At 42.5% G+C, this 16,045-nt stretch overlaps 1 protein-coding gene across 1 annotated transcript; it reads left to right on the plus strand.

The window, feature by feature from the left end:
• The first annotated feature begins 13,746 nt into the window (after positions 1-13,746).
• Positions 13,747-15,097, plus strand: Pgk1l1 (phosphoglycerate kinase 1 like 1). Its single transcript, XM_039103506.2, has one exon. It carries the CDS (start codon positions 13,785-13,787, stop codon positions 15,000-15,002), a length of 1,218 nt encoding a protein of 405 aa, XP_038959434.1. The 5' UTR covers positions 13,747-13,784; the 3' UTR covers positions 15,003-15,097.
• The last annotated feature ends 948 nt before the right edge of the window (positions 15,098-16,045 follow it).

Genomic DNA, 16,045 nt, shown 5'->3' on the forward strand with positions numbered 1-16,045 from the left:
TACCTCTCTCCTTCAGGACAAATGTTCATGACTTATCTAAAAATGTTTACTGAATGTTGTATATCTTAAAATGTACAGATTGGCCCAGTAAGATGGCTCAATGTAATATAATTAAAGACCACACATGTACGCACACTTGATCTTTGACAAAGAAGTCAAAAATATACAATGGAAAAAAGAAAGCATCTTCAATAAACGGTGTTGATCTAACTGGCTGTCTGTTTGTAGAAAAAATGAAAATAGATCCATATTTGTCACCTTGTACAAAGCTCAAGTCCAAGTGGATTGAGGACCTCAACATAAAACTAGATACACTGAATCTACCAGAAGAGAAAATGGGAAAGAGCCTTGAACTCATTGGCACAGGGGGAAATTTCCTAAACAGAACTCCAATGGCTCATGCTCTAAGATCAATAATTAATAAATGGGACCTCGTGAAACTGGAAAGCTTCTGTAAGACAAAAGACTTAGTCAATAAGACAAATCAGCAACATACAGATTGGGAAAAATATTCACTAACTCCACATCCAGTGGACAGCTAATATCCAAAATATATAAAGAACTCAAGAAGCTAACCACTACAAAAACCAAACAACCCAATCAAAAAATGGGGTATAGAACTAAACAGGATTCACAACAGAGAAATCTTGAATGGCTGAGAAGCATCTAAAGAAATGTTCAAAGTTCTTAGTGATTAGAGAAATGCAAATCAAAACAACCCTGAGATTCTACCTCACACCAATCACATCTAAGATCAGAATCTCAGATGATAGCACATGTTGGCAAGGATATGGAGAAAGAGGAATACTCTTCCATTGCTGGCGGGATCACGAACTGGTACAACCACTCTGGAAATCAATCTGGAGGTTCTTCAGAAAATTGGAAATAGATGTACCTGAAGACCTAGCAATACCACTCTTAGGAATAAACCCAAAATATGCCCCACCATGCCACAGGAGCATGTGTGCCACTATGTTCACAGCAACCTTATTTGTGGTAGCCAGAAGCTGGAAACAACCCACATGTCCCAGAACAGAAGAATGGATACAGAAATTGTAGTTAATTCACACAATGGAATACTACTCAGCTATTAAGAATGAGGACATCCTGAGTTTTGCAAACAAATGGATAGAGTTAAAAAATATCATCCTGAGTGAGGTAACTCAGACCCAAAATGACATACATGGTATGTACTCACTAATAAATGGATAATAGCCACACACAAAAAAGTGCAGAATACTTTTACAGTATTTTTACAGTCCACAGAACTCAAAAAGGTCAACAAGCTGAAGGGTCCATGTAAGGATGCCTCAATCCTTCTTGGGAGGAAGAAGAAAGCAATCACAAAAGGTAGGAGGTGGGGTGAGGGACCTGGGTGGGAAAGGAAACAGGGTGCGGGGAGAGGGAAACATGATCTGGTATTGAGTTGGGGGAAACAAACTGAAGCCCTGAGGGCTAGCAGAAAGAATGGAAACAGGCAACCTCTGGAGGTAGGATGTGGGTGGGCCCTCCAGAATGTACTAGAGACCTGGGAAGTGAGAGACTCTCAGGACTCAAAGGGAGGGACCTTAGATGAAATGCCCTGCAGTGGAAAGAGGGAGAAAGACAAGGCATCAAGTGAGGGATGGAGTTGTCAGCCCATAGTCAAAACTCTGACCCATAATTGTTTCTCTCTGAAAGAACTGCAGGGACAGAAATGGAGAGGAGCCTGATGAAAAGGAGGTCTTGCAACAGGCCCAAAAATGGGATCCAGCTCAATGAAAGGCCCCAAGGCCTGACACTATTACTAAGGTTATGGAGCACTCACAAAAAGGGACCTATCATGACTGCCCTCTGAAAGACCCAACAAGCAGCTGAAAGAATCAGATGCAGATATTTACACCCAACCAACGGACAGAAGCTGCTAGCCCTGTGGTTGAATTAGGGAAAGGCTGGAAGAAGCTGAGGAGGAGAGCAACCCTGTAGGAGGACCAGCAGTCTCAACTAACCTGGACCCCAGGATCTCCCAGACAGTGGATTACCAACCAGGCAGCATACACCAACTGATATGAGGCCTCTAACACATATACAGCAGAGGACTGCCAGGTCTGGGTTCAGTCAGGGAAGATGCACCTAACCCTCAAGAGACTGGAGGCCCCAGGGAGTTGAGAGGTCTGGTGCAGATGGAAGGGTCGGAGCATCCTTGTGGAGACAGGGGATGGGAAGGAGATATGGGATGGGGAACAAAGGGCTGAGTGAGAGGGGAAAAGAGTAAAATTTAATTTAATTTAATTAATTTTATTTTTAAATAGACGGCTCAGCAAGTAAAGATACCCTCTGTGCAAGTCTAATGACCTAAGTTTAATCCCTGGAATACGTGGTAGATAGAAAGACATGACTCCCAAAAGTTGTCCTCTAACCTCCAACAAATGCTGTGTTACATGCATGCACAGTAATGATAACATGTAAAACCTTTAAGAATTAAAACTATGAAGATGTCTATCTAATGTTATCTTCTTCCAGAGAAGCACACAAACATACACATTAGATGACAGTTTGGGCCACATGTTATCATGCATTAGGCTGTGTCATTGTTGAGTGGCGGCTTTAGAAAGTCTCTGATCATCCCTGGCACGTACCTACACCTGAGAATGAGTACCACATGGAAATCTACCATGCTGGCCAGGTACCTTCTGCTAGCACGTCTGTCATACCTCAGGTCCTTTCTCCTCAGTCAAAAGGCCTGCTGAAAAATATATTCTATCTCATATTTTTGGAATGTTGAGATGTTCTTAGCAATGTACCCATATAGCACCCAAATGTAACAGATATCTTAAGGGAGGAATTGGCAATACGCTGAGTCTGGTTCTCCACCTTCTCCTTTTCAAAAGTATCCTGACCCTCGCAACAATCTGTGGCTTGCTTTTCTAGTCCCACTAGAGTGCTGGTCTCTCTTTTGCCTTTTAAGAAATCTCTGCAAGATTTCTTTCCCAGATTTTCAACCTTCTGCCCAGCTCTAGAGTTTCTTTCTTTCATTAATTTATTTATCTATTCACTTTATTTCACATTACCATCTCCCCTCTCCTCCCAATCTTTCCTGAATACATCTCCTCCTCAGCACTCCCCTCTCCCTTTCAATTCTGAGAAGGAGGAGATCTCCCTACCCCTAAATGGATATCATCCCATGCTGTCTTATTGAGTCACTGAAAGACTAGATGCATAGTCTTTCACTGAGGTGGCCCAGTTAGGGGAATGGGATCCATAGGCAGGGAGGCCATAGATTCAAGGGACCCAATTGTTGGGGGTCCACATGAAGACCAGGCTGCACATCTGCTATATAGGTGAGGAGGACCTAGGTCCAACCCATGCTTGCTCTTTGGTTGGTGGATCAGTCTCTGGGAGCCCCTACAGGTCCAGGTTAGTTGACTCTGTTGGTCTTCCTGTATAGTCCATAAGCTCCTTGGGTAGTGCAATCGTTTCCCCAACTCTTCCACAAGATTTCCTGAGACCTATTTAATGTTTGGCTGTGAGTCTCTCCATCTGTTTCCATCATCTACTGTGTAGAGCCTCTCAGAGGACAATTACACTAGAATCCTGTCTACAAGTATAACAGAGTATCATTAATAGTGTTAGGAATTGGTTCTTGCCCATAGGTTCTTGAGCCAGTCATTGATTGGCCATTCATCTCTGATTCATCTTAGACCCTGCACATCTTATAGGCAGGATACATTTTAGGTCGAAGATCTTGTGGGTGAGTTGCTATTCTTAGCTCTCTACTGGGATTCCTGCCTGACTACAGGAGGTGGCCACTTCAGGCCCCATCTCCCCCACTGCTAGGAGTCTCAGCTAGAGTCACCGCCATAGACTTCCTGGGGCCTGCCCCCATGCCTGATCTCTGGCATGTCCTAGAGATGCCCCCTGCCCACAGTCAACCTCCATTCTCTCTCCCCTGCTCTCCCTATACCTTATCTCCCTGCCTGCTTCCCTCCCTATCGCTTCACCCTCCCAGTTCCTTCCCTCCACCCTCTAATGTTTGAATAACACTTAAAGAAATGTTCAATATCCCAAGTCATCAGGGAAATGCAAATCAAAATGACCCTGAGATTCCTCCTTACACCCATCGGAAAGGGTAAGATAAAAAGAAAAACTCCAGAGATAGCACAGACTGGCAAGGATGTAGAGCAAGGGCAACACTCCTCCAGTGCTGGTGGGAGTGCAAACTTGTACAATCACTCTGGAAATCAATTTGGTGGTTTCTCAGAAATTTGGGGCTAGTTCTACCTCAAGATCCAGATATACCACTTCAGGGCATATACCCAAAAGATGTTCTACCATCCCACCAGGACACTTGTTCAACTATGTTTATAACAACTTTACTTGTAATAGCCAGAAATTGGAAACAACCCAGGTGTCCCTCAACTAATAGATAAAGAAAATGTGGTTCATTTATAGTATGGAATATTACTCAGCTATTAAAAACCTGGACATCATGAATTTTTCAGGCAAATGGATAGAATTAAAAATACTATCCTGAATGAGGTGCATGCAGGTTATATGTTTACTTATAAACAGATATTAGCCATAAGGTGTAACATAACCATGCTACAATCCACAGATTCCCTAAAAGCTAAATAATAAGGAAGGCCCAATGGAGGATGCTTGAATCTTTCTCAGAAGGGAACATAAAAAAATAGAATTTCTAAGTGCACAAGGATAAAAACTAATTAAAGAAAAGTTTTTAAAGTCTTGCAGAACATTAATGAACCTTTTTTCCTTCAGATCGTGTGCTTCAAGTACTGACTGTTCAGAAGTTCCCCAAGACCTTTAAAAGTATTCCTTACTCTTTCTTTTATAAACCCCTTCCAATTTTGTCTGAACATCGGTCTTCTATAAGCATTCGGTCACATGCGGAAGCAAATGCTAATGGTATATGTACAATGCAAGAAGCAGAAAATCTATTGGCTGAAAACGTAAAACAACAGATGTACAACCTTATAAGTAATCAGGACCTGGTGGAACATTAGTACAATAAAATGCCATGGAGCATTCAAATTAGGAAAATACTTAATGTCTAATAATATGGAAATTGTGTCAGTTCAGGAACTCACAGGCCTAATTGGAAGAAATGGAAAATGTCACAATCATATTGAATACAACTAGCACAGCCACAGTATGATGATGGATGATCTATATGAGTGACCTATGACCTATGTTCCAACTTCCTGTACAGGTGTATTTACCATGGAGTTGTTTGTAGAAGGCTGTTGGAGATCGCTTAGGTGGCCATCAATATGTATGCTTAGTATATGTGGGATGAGTTCACTGTCGTATGCTATGAGATTGGTAAAAACAATGAACTAGATGATAAGACAAGTAATTGTGTGCATTCAAAGTTGCAGCTTGGGGTGGGGAAGAGAATAAAAAACAGAACAAAACCCCAAACTCCGGTCAAGCGCATACGTACACATCACATATTTTAAAATATAATCAGAACAGAAATAGATTAGAAACAGTTACCCACGACAATAGGTATTGAGAATAGTGGAAGATAAAAGAATGCGAAAACTATTTTAGAATTCTTGCTGGGTACCTGACATTGCTCAAAGCACTTTACATTGGCTGATTAAATTCTCTCAATGGTGCTAGGTGGCAAGCGCTATTGCCATTTCTTTTTCACAGCTGAGGAACTGGAGCACACAGTGCTTACATAATTTGCTCAAGGTCAGAAAGAAAGTGATGGATCCAGAATTGAATCCCAGATAAACTGGAATGAACGTCTGTGCCATGTCCCGAGGGGCTTCCCAGCAGTATTTCTGAGGCTTGGGAACGTGAGTGATGTAATTATCTATCTATCTATCTACCCACCTACCTATCTATCTATCTTTCTATCTATCTACCCATCTACCCATCTATCTATCTATCTATCTATCTATCTATCTATCTATCTATCCACCTATCTATCTATCTATCTATCTATCTATCTATCTATCTACCCACCTACCTATCTATCTTTCTATCTATCTATCCACCTACCCATCTATCTATCTATCTATCTATCTATCCACCTACCTACCTACCTATCTATCTATCATCTATCTATCTATCTATTTACCCACCTACCTACCTACCTACCTACCTATCTATCTATCTATCTACCTACCTACCCATCTATCTATCTACCTACCTACCTATCAATCTCTGCATCCTTAAAAGGAATCCTTGGGTGTCTGTGTGATATCAAGTGCAGATCTCTGAGTAGGGTTAGCTGCATTTAGTTTTCAACTTCTTCCACCAGGTCATCTCTTATGAAAAATGTTTTCATTTCCACACACCACAGAGCATTTTAGGTGTGTAAACAATGTTTAAACAATGGAGACAATCTCAGCAGACGTATACGGTCTTATGTTTTGTGTTCCCTTTATTTGAGAATTAAGGGCATGATCTTTGATTGTGTGTTGCCTTATATATGAGACTATGATGGCCCCACAGAGATTTGATCTCATAAAAGCAAATTAAAAGACGTCTTGTGATGTCCTATTCTTGGAATATGAGAGAAAGACCAGTGGAATGATCCTTAAGTCCCCCAGCCTTGAGACACTGCAATCAACCAATGCAATGGTAGACAAAAGTGATCAAGAAGAGGCTAGACAGTCACCCAGAGCCATTGCTCATAAGAATGCATGCATTGGCTGATTAATGTTGCTTGGAGAAACAGAATGAGGGAGATAGAGGAAGAAGGAGGGACAGATAAAGAAAGGTAAGAAAAGAGAAAGGAAGCCACAGTACAGAGAACAATGGGTACAGAAGAAAGAAAGAAGGGAGGGGGAAAGGAGAAAGAAGAGCAAGATACAAAGGATAAAGAGATAAAGGGAGAAGAAATTGAGGTTTTGAAAACAGCAATCATTCATTTGGCTGCATAAAGGAAAGCTGTGTGCCTTTCATGGAGGTTCCACCTGTCTCTGTCTCTCTGTTTCTCTGTCTCTCTGTCTCTGTCTTTCTCTCTCTCTCCTTCTCTCCTTCTCTCCCTCTCTCCCTCTCCCCCTTTCTCCCTTTATACATTATATTGATAAGCAGAGCTTCTCAATTGACTTAAAGGGTTCAGATGCCTGCCTCTGTTAGTCACTTGTACTCTGGTCATTCATTATGAGATACCAAGGCCATTCACCTGTTGGCTTCTATATCTACTATGTATCTACTGCCTACTGCTCCCTGCCACAGGCAATATTTCACAAGAGGCTGCCAATCACAGCCTTCATATACTTTCCTGCCAAGCTATGGTTAAGTTGATCAGTACATAGGAGGTGCTGCTGGTGAGACAATAAGGAAGAGGGGAAAGCCGGAGTTCCCTCACTTGCTAGTGGTGGCATCCTTAGCACCAACTCTTCCATCAAACTGATGGATGTTTCCAATCTGGTGTACCCAGCGCTGGGATCACCACCTTCTCACTCAGCACTTTGGAAGTCATTTTCTTTCCTTGTTTGCAGCTCTTATGTCTTCTATGTAAATAGATTCCCACAGTCATTTTCCTCTACTGAGCTTCAGGTACCACACAGATTTCCCACCTAGGCCCCATCTAATGCACATAGCCTCTCCCTCTTGTTATAACTTTGCTAAGCAGAATAATGTCCACCCTACCCCCACACTTCTACCTCCTAATCCCAGGCATCTAGGAATATGCTGTCTTACATAGGGAAATGAACTTTACTGGTATGGGTAGTTTAAATGGCCCTAGATCAGAGACATTTAATTGTCTGAGATTATTCACATGGCCCAGTGCAGTCATAAGGCTCCTTATACGTAAATGAGGGATACAAAAAAATATGAAGTCAAAGACAGAGATCTGGTGGTGGAGCCAAGGTCAGGTGATGTGGTTGCTAGGAGACAAGTCAAATGGAAGAAGCTCTATAAACTGGCAAGAGCGATGGGAAACATCCTCCCCTATTCCCTCCAAAAGCCTCTCAAAACAGTACCTGTTCAATCATTCTGTATGAGACTTCCGACCTCCACATTTGAGTACTTTGTCGTAGCGGCAATAATAAGTTAATATCCTGAAAAAGTCATCTAGGAAGAGCAGACAGATTGTTGATCAGGGAAGAGTAAGCAAACTATACAGACCTGCAGAAAAGTAAGACTCTTACTGTCTCAAGGGGGAGAAAAAGATAAATAAAGGGTAACTCCTTCACCAAAAGTCAGTCAACTGAGTTTCAACAGGCATAGATCAGAGGCAAGATAGTGGTCGTGGTAAAAATTACAGAATAAAAACTCAAGCAGTCTCTGGATGGCCTTTCTCTATTCCACTCTTTGTCCCTGCATTGCCTTTAGACTGGAGCAATTCTGGGCTAATATTTTTGAGATGGGTGGCCCCATCCCTCAAGCGGGGGCCATGCCTAACCACTGGACTTGGTCTCTACAGGCTCTATCTTCCTTTTGTTGAGTATTTCAGCTAATGTCATCCCTGTTGGGTCCTAGGAACCTCTTGCTTCCCTGGCATCTGGGAATTTCTAATAGCTACTCCCCAGTTCCCTGTCCCCCACTGCTACATGCCTCTGTTCAATTTCCTGACCCTTTCTACTTCTCCTCCATCTCCTCCCACACCCGATCCTGCCACCCAAGGACCCATCCCATCTGCAGACACCAAACCCAGACACTATTGTTGATGCTGAGAAGCACTTGCTGATAGGAACCTGGTATAGCTGTGCCCTGAGAGACTCTGCCAGAGCTTAACCAATACAGATATGAATGATCACAGCCAACCATCAGACTGAGCACAGGAATCCCCAATGGAGGAGTTAGGGGAAGGACTGAATGGAGCTGGAGGGGTTTGCAACCCCATAGGAAGAGCAACAATATCAACCAACTAGAACCCCAGAGCTCCCCGGGACTAAACCACCAACCAAAGAGTACACTTGGAGGGACCCATGCCTCCGGCTGCCTATGTAGCAGAGGATGGCCATGACATCAATGGGAGGGGAGTCCCTTGGTCCTGTGGAGGCTCCATAATTAAATAATAAAACTCTTAGCAGATACAAAAAATAAGAACTCAAGCAGAAAGTATGTGCCAATTACAAGACTCTGAATAATGAGGGGCAAGAAGATTAGCAAAATTGCCTTTCAGCCTATCTCAGTGTCTTCTCGCTAAGGACATAGGGGAATTGTTCTAGTTCAGTACGGTAAACAACTGTGTTCTACCTATTTGACTGGCTTGGCTTTGTCTAAGAAATCTTGGAACTCTTATGAAGGTCACACTTTCCCTTAATGGTGGTTAAGAAGTTTAAGGCACAAATCATAGTCTACTTTGACAACAGCCTAGAACAGAGGTTCTTAGTCCGTGGGTCTCCACCCCTTTAGGGGTCAAATGACCCTTTCACATGGGTCACCTTAGGTCATTGGAAAACAAAGATATTTACATTGTGATTCCTAACAATAGAAAAATTACAGTTATAAAGTAGCAACAAAAATAATTTTTATGGTTGCTCACAACATGAGCAAATGAATTAAAGGGTCACAGCATTGGAAAGGTTAAGAACCACTGGCCTAGAACCTTATGCTATATCCTCTGGCATGTAAACCACCTTAATACATCATACTTCATTTTCCCCTTACTTGTATTTCTTATGACAGATTTACTTTTTTCTTGATCATACATACTTGTAAAATATTAAGATCCTTTACAAACAAGATAGAGTATGAATAAGTGAATGAATAAATCATCAAAGACAGATGCTAGAGGCAGAAGGAATTAGAATAAGGAAATATCATATGAATGACAGGCCTGCAAGGATCTAACGCCATCAGAAGTGAATCCTGGAGTGAATCTGTTTCCAGTTAGGTCAGCTTGTTCTTTTGTAGGGCAACAGTGAGACACAGTGGAAAAGTAACCTGTGTTATATCCTGGAACAGAGATCTGCAAAGTATCCATCCAACTCCAGGAGACACTAGAGACAGACAGAAAGGAAGAGTGACTGGTGAGACAAGCCTAAAAGTCACAGGCAATGGAAAACCCCAGGCTGAGGAGAAAGGTGACAAGAAAAGGAATATATTCAGACGTGGTCCCTGGCATTGACTGTGTAGTTATGATCTGAAATGTTTCTTTTCTCCCAGAAAATGAAAACACACATGCGCGCGCGCGCACCCACACTCACACACACATACACACACACACACATTCAACACTGCACATAAAATGGACCTGGGCGTGTTCTTTGGATCTGTGCATGCAACTCCCTAACTTAAAACTGAAGTTTACAGACTTGCTTTTAGGTCTAGGCAGAAATAGCCAAGACTCAAGCAGCTGCTCTTCATAAATGATTAGTTGAAGATTTATAATGCACAGGATATAATCACTACCCAAATTAATGCCATAGACTAAAGGCATCAGGTAACTGATCTACAGACCAAAAATATCCTGACAGCAGGGAACATAATTGCTTATTTATACAAATGGTCTGTGCACTCAGGCATTCTGTGTAAATAGATCGTTACAGCCATTTCCAAGACATTATAATCCATTAGGTAAATTAGATATGCTTTACAATGCTAATGACACAACCTCAGGACCAAATATCTCCAGAAACATTTGTCCAATTCTGCTCTCAGACAAGCCCGGCTCTACATGAGGGCATTCAGCTGAGAAAGCTATGAAGGGCTTCTATTTTAAGAAGAAACAAGTGCAGGATCGCAAGGTTCAGAGTTGAGATCTTGTTTCCTTGTTTCCAGAGTAAACTGCTCTGCAGAAACGAGCCTGCATTTAAACTCACTACGTTGTGACATTTTTACTAGCAACCATCACACAAGTCTCTGTTTATTCATCATTTGTCGCTATTATATTGTTCTGAATGCCCATAGTAGGTCGCATTTCTCCTTCCTGCTACTGAATGCCCATAGTAGGTTGCATTTCTCCTTCCTGTTACTATAGCTATTGGTTGTCTGATGCTGGCAATTCACAGGCTTGGTGCCCTCCTTGCTGTTTTGTCTCTTCGCTGGCTTATTCTCATCATCATCTACATGTATCCTTGATTTTAGACTCTTTTCTGTCCTTTATTTAATATTTGACAAAAGAATGTCCTTCTCTTCAGCAATACAAATAAATTTGCTCTGTTTCACCACATTCATTAGTAGATATTTTTTCTACTTATTTGTTAGAGAAATCAGAAAGAATTAAATCAGGCCCCTGATTCAAACCATTCTGTGAAACTCCCTTGCTGATAACCAAGGTGACCTTGAGTTTCTTTGTTCCAACTTGCATGCATTGTTCTAGGCCAGTTCTTAAAAGCACACTGTTTGCATGCTGAAAAGTGTCTCAGGTTTAGACTATAGCTGTATTGTTCAAATATGAAGTAAAGCCAGCAACATCCAGCTTTCTTTCCCTGTGAGGAACAGGGACCATTCTGATCACAAACACAGGGCTCCAGGAAATCTGCAGGACCAACCAATTACCTTGCTCACTTCACTTACAGGTCTGGAACACTACTCTTTAGAATCTGAAAGCCATTGGGCTAGAAGAGACCATCCCCCATGTTCAGCACTTTCATAATTTTGCTGGGAAGGAGACTGGGGCTTGCCTGGCCTATGACTGAGTCAGACACAACTATTATTGGGTCCTAATTCCTGACCCAGGAAAATTTTCAGTTGCAAGAGCCACAGAATCAAGAGGCTGTGAATATGGAAGATCTTTTGGTTATTAATATTAAGAACAACTTCCGCTTTGAGCTTTGCACTCCTCCATACCCAACAGCTGTGGACTGCACACGGTTAAGGGTACAATCTGTTCTTGGGAAGCGTTGAAGCTAAATGACTCAGAGAGAAATCACACCTCGCAACCTCGACTTCATTAGCAGCACCTGTGCACTTAAGAAAGGCACCATAAGTGCATTTTAAATAAAACACTGAACCAGAGCCTCACACCCAGCTGTTCAAGCAAGATTATAAATGGATCTCTACTTTCTATCATGCCCTGGTTCCTTCTATGGTCCCCAGGTTCTGAGGGGGACTTGGCTCTTCATCCTTTAACTCCTTCTCTGTTCTTCTTTCTTCCGTTAAATCTTCCCACTGGGAACTAGGAAGACAGGTGCCAAGTCTGAGTTTCTAGCCACCCCTGTGTCATTTCAACGAGAAGAGTCATAAACAAATCAGTCACCTTAAACAAAATTTCTCAATGTATTTCTGCTGTGAATAGTCCCTGCTCAACAAAGCTGCAGGTGACTTTTAGGAAAGAATTCTACGTGAGAAGTGGGATGGTCATTTTCCTGCATCAGCCTGGCTGGGCTCTTGACCCCCAACTGTTCAACCTGACACCAACTCTAGGTGTTTGTCTTAGTTTGTGTTTTATTGCTGTGAAGAGATATTATGACCATGACGACTCAGATAGAGGCAAACATTTAATTGGGGCTGGCTTACAGTTTCAGAGGCTTAGTCTATTATCATCATGGGAGGAAGCATGCAACACATAGGCTAGAATGGCGCTGGAGATAGGGCCAAGATTTCTACATCTTGATCTGAAGGCAACCAGGAGGAGACTGCAGTCCACAGTCATCCAGGAGACTTCCCTCAGCACCAGATGAAACTTGAGCACTAGGAGACCTCATAGCCTGCCTACACAGTGGCACACTTCCTCCAACAAGGTCACACCTATTCCAACATTCAAACACATGAGTCTATGGAGCCCAACCTATTCAAATCACCATAGTGTTCTGTGACGCTATTTAGCAACTGTGAGGAGTAAAATCATTAATAGCTGCCTTTCAGTAAAGGAGATCATCTGGGCAGCCTCATGAACACTGTTCAGCAACCTTCAGTGCAGCATAATGGCTTCCCTAAAGTCATTCTGCCAGGAACACACAGCTTCAGATCATATCCCTGTCTTTCTTTGGAGTTTTCAACTTGCCCTGGCCACAACCATATAAACCAGTTCTTTGCAATAAAATTCTCACTATACAACTCCCACTGATGTGTTGTTTCTTTGGGAAAACCTAACACAATAGATTCTGGAGACCCTTGCCATTTGCTCCTGCAAATGTAGAACTTATACAGTAGAAAATAATGAGATCGGTTTCTATTTGGTGTGTATTTCTGACCTGGCCAGGGCCCTCCATTCCTGAATGCATTTACCAATACCAAGACTGATCTTCACACCACATCATATAGATTAGAAATTTGGAGATATGACCTGAGCATGATTTTTCATACACTTCCAGATGGGTGTAAAATGAGGCACAGTTAAAAGATATTGAACTGGACTGACTGAAATCAGCCTGTCTGGAGAGTGTGGATAAGGTTATCTGGCAACCCAGTTACCATTTGCAAATGCTGTCAGCAAGACTCCTACAAAATTTTAAGAGCAACTGTGGTCTTCTGGTAAGATTTCCAGATTTAGCAAAGAAACACATGGGGCATCTAATTAAAATTAAAAAAAATAGTTAAGCAGAGGAAATTTGAAATTTATAAGGAAACGTTGAGTATAGACCATTTAGGACATTCTCAGGGAATCAGCACATGCTTCAAGACAAAATTATGAACTACAAAGGCATGCTCTGTGTGCACCAGATGCCTGTCAACTCTGTAGTCTGTGGGTATCCTCTGAGCAGAGCTTCCATTGAGTTGGTTTGATCTACTTTTAATTCTACATGATCTATCAGAGTCCTATCTAACTGAATAAATATATCTCTCCTGTCCTAAGTCCACAAAACAGTGGCTGAATTCCTTAAGAGTCTGAGGAAGAAAGAAATGTTTTAGCAGCGCCAGCTAAAGATTCAGTTATGACTCCTCTTCCTTTCCTCTGGGCCTCTCAACCTCACGGTGTTGCCAAAATGTCGCTTTCTAACAAGCTGACTTTGGACAAGCTGGACGTGAAGGGGAAGCAGATCGTGATGAGGGTGGACTTCAGTGTTCCTATGAAGAACAACCAGATAACGAATAACCAAAGGATCAAGGCTGCTGTCCCAAGCATCAAATTCTGCCACCCAGGCCGTCCTGATGGTGTGCCCATGCCGGACAAGTACTCCTTAGAGCCAGTTGCTGCAGAACTCAAATCTCTGCTGGGCAAGGATGTTCTGTTCTTGAAGGATTGTGTGGGCTCAGAAGTAGAGAATGCCTGTGCCAACCCAGCGGCTAGGACTGTCATCCTCCTGGAGAACCTCCACTTCCATGTAGAGGAAGAAGGGAAGGGAAAAGATGCTTCTGGGAACAAGGTTAAAGCTGAGCCAGCTAAAATTGATGCTTTCCAAGCCTCCCTGTCCAAACTCGGAGATGTCTATGTCAATGATGCTTTTGGGACTGCACACAGAGCCCACAGCTCCATGGTGGGTGTGAATCTGCCACAGAAGGCTGGTGGATTTTTGATGAAGAAGGAGCTGAGCTACTTCACCAAGGCTTTGGAGAGTCCAGAGCGACCCTTCCTGGCTATCTTGGGAGGAGCTAAAGTTGAAGACAAGATCCAGCTGATCAATAATATGCTAGACAAAGTCAATGAGATGATCATTGGTGGTGGAATAGCTTCTACCTTCCTTAAGGTGCTCAACAACATGGAGATTGGCACATCTCTGTGTGATGAAGAGGGAGCCAAGATTGTCAAAGAGCTCATGGTCAAAGCTGAGAAAAATGGTGTGAAGATTACCTTGCCTGTTGACTTTGTCACTGCTGACAAATTTGATGAGAATGCCAAGACTGGTCAAGCTACTGTGGCCTCTGGTATACCTGCTGGCTGGCTGGGCTTGGACTGTGGTACTGAGGGCAGTGAGAAATATGCTGAGACTGTGGCTCGAGCTAAGCAGATTGTTTGGAACGGTCCTGTTGGGGTATTTGAATGGGAAGCCTTTGCCAGGGGAACCAAGTCCCTCGTGGATGAGGTGGTGACAGCCGCTTCTAGGGGTTGCATCACTATCATAGGTGGTGGAAACACTGCCACTTGCTGTGCCAAATGGAACACAGAGGATAAAGTCAGCCATGTGAGCACTGGGGGCGGTGCCAGTCTAGAGCTCCTGGAAGGTAAAGTCCTTCCTGGGGTGGATGCTCTCAGCAATGTTTAGTATTTTCCTGCCTTTGGTTCCTGTGCACAGCCCCTAAGTCAACCTAGTGTTTTCTGCATCTCCATCTGGTGATAGTGCAGTTAGTGGCCAAGACGCAGCATGAGGAATCCTAAGCAGTTGCACAGCATCTCAGCTCGTCTTTACTGCATTGGAATTCGTCTACGTTCAAGATCCCATGGGCACCCAAGGAAAGTCCATAATTTGACCATTATGAATAAAGGTGCAAGAAGCATGGATGTAAAAATAACTGTGGTTTGTTTATTTGGAGAGTGTTAAGTATATACCCATAACGGCTATAGCTGGGTTACATAGTAGTTCTGGGTTTTTATTGTTTGTTTTCATTTGGTTGACTTTTTTTTGGTATTGATTCATGGTGATTTCCATTGTGACTGAACTAGCAGTGTATAAGGGTTCCCTTTTCCAGAACTCTTTCCAGCTTCTTTTTGTTGTTGTTGCTGTTACATTGAAACACTAAACATCTTTTGCCATCAAGACAATGCAAATTAAGTTTGTTGTGACTAAAGCAGCATTTAAAAGTTTTACAAATAAAATTTTCAAATAATGAGGTCAAAAAAAAATTCCTTAGTGACTAAAACCATTGTGCATTGTAGAGGGCATCTATTTATATTCTGCCTGTGAAAGGAAGTGAGCTGTAACAGCTTAGCTCTCTTCGCTGTATGTAGCCTCTGGTTAGCTTTGTCACTGTTCATGACAGCATGGAAATACGGTGAGATTCCAACTGTAGGTTTGGAGAATTTGATGATCTATTAAACAATAAAGATGCCCACTGGGGGGGGGGATTCAATATGAAATGCCTTCTTGAACATGGTAGTATTCTTTCCCTGCTGAGGTCTTTCTCTACTTTTTCCTCTATTAAATTCAAGCTCCTATTCGTTCCTGATGTTTGTTTGTTTGTTTGTTTGCTTGTTTGTTTTGTTGAGGCAGAGTTTCTCTGTGTAACTCTGGAACTCTCTGTAAACTAGACTGGCCTGCAAGCCACAGAGATCTGCCTGCTTCTGCCTCTCAAGGGCTGGCATGAAAAG

Source organism: Rattus norvegicus, chromosome 2 (assembly GCF_036323735.1).
Source record: "Rattus norvegicus strain BN/NHsdMcwi chromosome 2, GRCr8, whole genome shotgun sequence".
NCBI classification, from domain to species: Eukaryota; Metazoa; Chordata; class Mammalia; order Rodentia; family Muridae; genus Rattus; species Rattus norvegicus.

Excerpts from the sequence above, each read along its gene's own strand:
- Pgk1l1 (XM_039103506.2), top strand. The coding sequence starts at position 13,785 with ATGTCGCTTTCTAACAAGCTGACTTTGGACAAGCTGGACGTGAAGGGG.